Source organism: Monopterus albus, unplaced genomic scaffold (assembly GCF_001952655.1).
Source record: "Monopterus albus unplaced genomic scaffold, M_albus_1.0 scaffold83.1, whole genome shotgun sequence".
Lineage (NCBI taxonomy): Eukaryota > Metazoa > Chordata > Actinopteri > Synbranchiformes > Synbranchidae > Monopterus > Monopterus albus.
In genome coordinates, this window is record NW_018127963.1 from 935,107 (window position 1) to 940,221 (window position 5,115).

The 5,115-nt window shown below is 44.0% G+C and overlaps 1 protein-coding gene across 2 annotated transcripts in view; it reads left to right on the forward strand.

Moving 5' to 3' along the window:
• Positions 1–5,115, forward strand: part of shdb (Src homology 2 domain containing transforming protein D, b) — a 23,194-nt gene that overhangs the window by 5,199 nt on the left and 12,880 nt on the right. For both annotated transcript variants that reach the window (XM_020607022.1, XM_020607023.1), the window contains exon 4: positions 1,871–2,092. In XM_020607022.1, coding sequence (XP_020462678.1) covers positions 1,871–2,092 — 222 coding nt within the window. The remainder of the gene's footprint in view (positions 1–1,870; positions 2,093–5,115) is intronic.

Consider the following 5,115-nt stretch of genomic DNA (forward strand, 5'->3'; position numbering starts at 1 on the left):
AAGCCTGCCTGCTGCTTTTGTCATTTCTCTTTTTCTCCTCATATTGAGGGCTCTCCCCATCCCTGAGTAAAGTCTGCATGTCCCTCTAATCTGTCCTTCAGCAAATTTTATGTCTTGCCCTTTCTCCATTGTCACTGACACTCCCTTTTTGGTGGTCAGTTGAAGTTCATAATCTCAGGTTTCAGTGGATGAAGCATCCTTTCCTCTGCCCAAACTGAGAAACCTTGAAGAAAATCTTTTCTCACTGCAGCTGAATGAAGCCACTGGAGAGATTACATTCTCAGCAGTGATGGCGGAGCACTTGGGAAAGCATTGTCACTGCTCTTTCATTGACTTTGAATGGAGTCTGTCACTCCAGGGCTGTCTGTCTAGCTGCTTTGTCTGAGAGATTTGAAACCAGAACAGTAATCATCTCTGTGCTGAAAAGACGTGTGCATTTTAGACCATACTTATAGGCAGAAAAACACCTTTAACGCTTACACCTCTCAAGCTGTTGTTTGGTTTATGAGGGTAAAAGCCTGGTTTCCATTTCCAGTTCTGATACACATCTGTGTGCCTAAACACTCCCAGCCCTCCCCATCATCAGTCCTCACCCTCTGTTACCTTTCTGTCAAATTGCCATTTTCGTTTCCCCTGCTTGTGTTTCCCTCCATTGTATTTCCTATGAGTTTCTCATTTGATTTCCTTCATGCCTGTTTTTATCTTTCTGCCTTCATCGCCAGGCTGCCTCTGACATGTTGGTTCCCAGCACAGGTAGAGCAGCATTCAGCAGAGCTGTGCTTCTGTCTCAATGACTTAACATCAAACGCCGACAGACCTCTCCCCGCTTCACCTCCCTTGTCCTTTTCTCCCATTGCCCCTCTCCTCCCCTTGTTTCCTCACTGTTTCCCTTTCCTTTTCCTTCTCCTCCTCTTCCCTATCCCATCACACCCCATCCTCCCTTCCTCCCTCAGCTTGCTCCTCCTCCTCCTCCTCCTCTCTCCATTGCCCCTCCACCCTCTTCTTCATAACCTCAGAGCCTTTCCCCAGGGCCTCCACTCAGTCGCCATGGTGACTACAGAGCCGCCCAGTTGCAGTATCTTGATGTGTCAAGGTTAAAGTTTTACTCTGCCTTTCACCAGTGAGCCTTTCCATTTCCATTTCGTCCTGTTCCCTTCTGACGTGAGTGCACCTCATTTTCAAGGCCTCTGGCTGTGGACACAAAAGATGCATACTCCTCCATTTTCCCACTCATTTTCTCCCCTTATATATTACCTGTTTTATTTATTTATTTATTTATTTATTTTTAACTGGTACATCTTTGAGGTCATGCATCAAAGCTCCACTGCTGATTGCTTCAGTTGAAGCATTATGAAATCAGATTTCAGCCTCCAGCTTGTGTCAGTAGCATTAAAGCCTTTTACCTCATGACCGTATTTGACTCCACATAACAGTTGCAGGTCCTGAGAAGCATTTCTTGGTTGGAACCAACTGAGAGACTGATGAAAATGTTAACAGGGACACATGGAGCTGTGAGCTGTACTAGATTGCTGTTGGGATTCAGGATGGATGAGAGGAGGGAGGGCGGGAGTGTCTAATATGTTGCTACTCAGCATTTAGCCTGAGGCCTTGTTAAGTCCCCTCCATATGAGATTCTGAGCCCACAGCAACCTGTTCAAACATCATTTGTCTTTCTCCTGTCTAATTTCAGTCATGTCAGAGCTCAACAGGTCTTTTGTTTTATAATATCAGTGTTTTAACCTCATCATTATTGGCAAATGCTATTTCTTTATGTTACTGTTCTTCTTGCAGACTGGTTGGAGATATAAGACAAATCTCTGGATGTTTATGTACATGTATAAATTTGCGTCATTTGCATTTGGTTCAACAGAGCTGCAGCGTGGTCCAGGAGGAGGACGGGTGCGGGGCAGGGTGCAGCTTTATGACACCCCCTATGAAGATGAGCGTGGCCGGCACCTGGGCCTGGTGTATGGAGAACCTCAGGAGGAAGGCAAGGACACGAGTAGGCTGCCACAAGACGATGAGAGGCCAGCCGATGAGTATGACCAACCATGGGAATGGAAAAAGGACCACATCTCCAAAGCTTTTGCTGGTAACGAGAAACATTCTGACCATATTCTTACTATAAAGTCACCAAAAGCCAAGGTGGAGCATAGTCTGACAAAGCCATTCTCAATTCTTGCTTCAATCTAAAAGGTAGTAAATGGTTTAAATCCTTTAAGCTGTACATGTCTGTCACTGTACGGTTCCTAGACCAGACTGGAGAAGTTCTCCATGAATTGGACTGTCACTGGTCTTTGCTTGTGATTTCCAGGCTGGAAAATAGACATGGCAGCTATTCTGGAAATGTCCAAATTGTCAAGAAAATACATTTAGACAAAGGTTTGGACAATGGAGCCATTGAATTATGCAATTTAATCAGTATTTAAAACTCATAATTTACATAACAGTTCATGAGTTTTAACAAGCAGTGCATCACATTGTCTAAACCATTCCTCATACTTTGCTGGTACATAGTAGCTTCAAATTGCCAGGCTCAGTTGATATTCAGACCCAGTTAAAACTCCCCACACTGGCAATCTTACATTGTATTGAAGTGCCTTTAGTAAAACAATGAATCCTGGCCAGCTGCTGTACAGAGATCTCCTGCAGCTTCACAGTGTCAAGCATAAACCATAAGCACAAAATATGCCTTTTTGTAAAGGCAGTCCCTCAATAGAATTACTGAAGATGGTTAAGACTAGGCTCAGACAGGCTGTTGTAAAGGTCAGAGTTCTCCCAGGAGCACACTAAAACACACCACTGCTGATACTACATAGTGAAATACTCATCTAACTGTCCTGACCTTTAATTTAGTGCCTGCCCCCCATACTGCTGTCTCAGCTCAAATGAAACATGCAGAGCCCTTCTCTCTCTTTAGCTGTTTTCTGACATGTTGTTTGCAACATTTCTGACTTCATCAGTCTGTTAAAATAACCTTTTCTCATTCAGGTGATGTAGGTCACTTTTACGTTATTGTTCACAGTATCATTCACACATGCCAACGACTGATAGGAGCTCGGCATGTGAACGGTACATCAAATGATGTGAGGCCAGGGTTTTTACTGCAACATGAAGGAGCTCGGCATGTGAACAGTACATCAAATGACGTGAGGCCAGGGTTTTTACTGCAACATGACGGATGAACATGAGCGCTTTCCAGGGGAATTTCTTTTTTTTTTTTCAAGTGATATGTAAATGTTAGTAGGTCCGACCTAGTAAGATTGCCGTCACAACCTTTATGGAAAATTAACCTAGGTGCTCAGTCAGATATGAACCGGATACGTTCATATTATGTCACATTAATGGAAAGGAGTGAAAGGGGCTTTTTACTACATTTAAACACCTTCTGGTGACTATTGATTTCCTACTCTCACAAATATGACAGGCCACAGGCTGGCAACCTCTGAGATGATGATTAGAGTTGACAGATGTGATGTGTGTGTGTGTGTGTGTGTGTGTGTGTGAGAGAGAGAGAGAGAGAGAGAGTAGCTGTTGTAAGAAGGAGCAGGTTCACACAAAGTGCATGATTTTTATTTTTTAAAATTGCGCCGGCCAGTGTAGTAATACTTGAGTCCAGGACTAGGACTCAAGTCTGACTTGAGTCCAGATTTTCAGGACTCATAATTCTGCTTTGACTTGAGCACTTATCACTTGGATTCGGACTCGAGCAGTGACTGCATTCAGACTTGAAAGTTGGAGATGAGGGCTCTAACTTTTCTTTGTGATAGGCTATAATAATTTGGTGTAAGATATTGAAATTAAAATCTGTTCACCTGCAACATGCTGTATCCGGCACAACAGTTCCATCAAAATGTACACTTAGCCTTTCTATAAATGATTTTTATGTATTGTTTAATGTAGACCTGGATGACCTTGCTAATGGGGACTTGACTCAGATTATTGCTGGCAATTCCACTTGGACTCAAGGTTTAGTGACTCAACTACAACACTGGCACTGACTGTGCATTTCACATCCATTCCCTTTATGTTCCATCTACTGAATATATTTGGAGGGAGAGAGTCCAGTGAAGAGAGACAGAACCAGAGTGATGGGTCATTTATGAGTGGATCAATGTAGAGCACGCCAAGCCAAGTTGGCTTAATTGAGCTGCACCAAGTCACCAAGGTCAAGGTGATGGGATAATAAATCAGCCTTGCCTCGTGTGCACTCCCTTTCATTCACACCCTCTTCCTCACTTCCTTTGCTGTGTGCCTGACACCCCTCCTTTCTGGTTAATTGCATTCTTACAAGTGCGTGATAAGAGAGTCATGGCCAGAACACAATTATCTACGCACACATACACACTTGCACCCTATATTCATTCAGTGTGTTCATGCTCACATCACATTAACCGAAGGAGCAGCAGAGACACCATATCTTATTTGAGAGTGGAGATGATTTTAAAAAAGAGGTGCTCAACAGTTAATTGAATAGTCAATACAACCTCTCACCTCCTTAGCACTCATTCGTGCTTTGTCATTTTCTTGCTTTTGCTCTTTGCCCCCCCACCGCACACACACACACACACACACACTCCTGAAGGGGAGTCCTTACAGCACCATTAAAGAAAGCAGTGGAGGAAAACGCTTGAGTTGTCTGACCCCTTGTTTTTTCTATCTGGAGTCAACGCTCTGAGCTGGCGTTCTGTCTGAGTGGACGAAAGCACTGAAGTGTAAACACACAAACACTATTTTCCATTCCCACATTTAATCCATATTCCCAGACCCTCTCAACACTGCTAGGCTCAGCCCACATGTAAGGGAGGGGAGGAATGGGGATGACAAGGGAGATGTAGAAAAAGAGAGAAATGGGAAAAAGGGTAGAGAAGAAATGAGAAGTTTGGAGTGAGAGAGACAGACAGGGGGGGAAACAGAGAAAACTAGCTATAGAGAAATAGAACAGGACGTCCAAGGTTATCGTATGTTTAGTAGTACTGTAGCTCAATGGATGTTTGTGGAGGCCCAGTGCATCAGAAGGGAGGGGTGTTGAGGAGAATTAATGGGCGGGGGCTATGTTGAGGTGAGGCAAATGGAGAGGAGGGGGAGTCTGGGCCATTGTGGCAGTGTGCAATC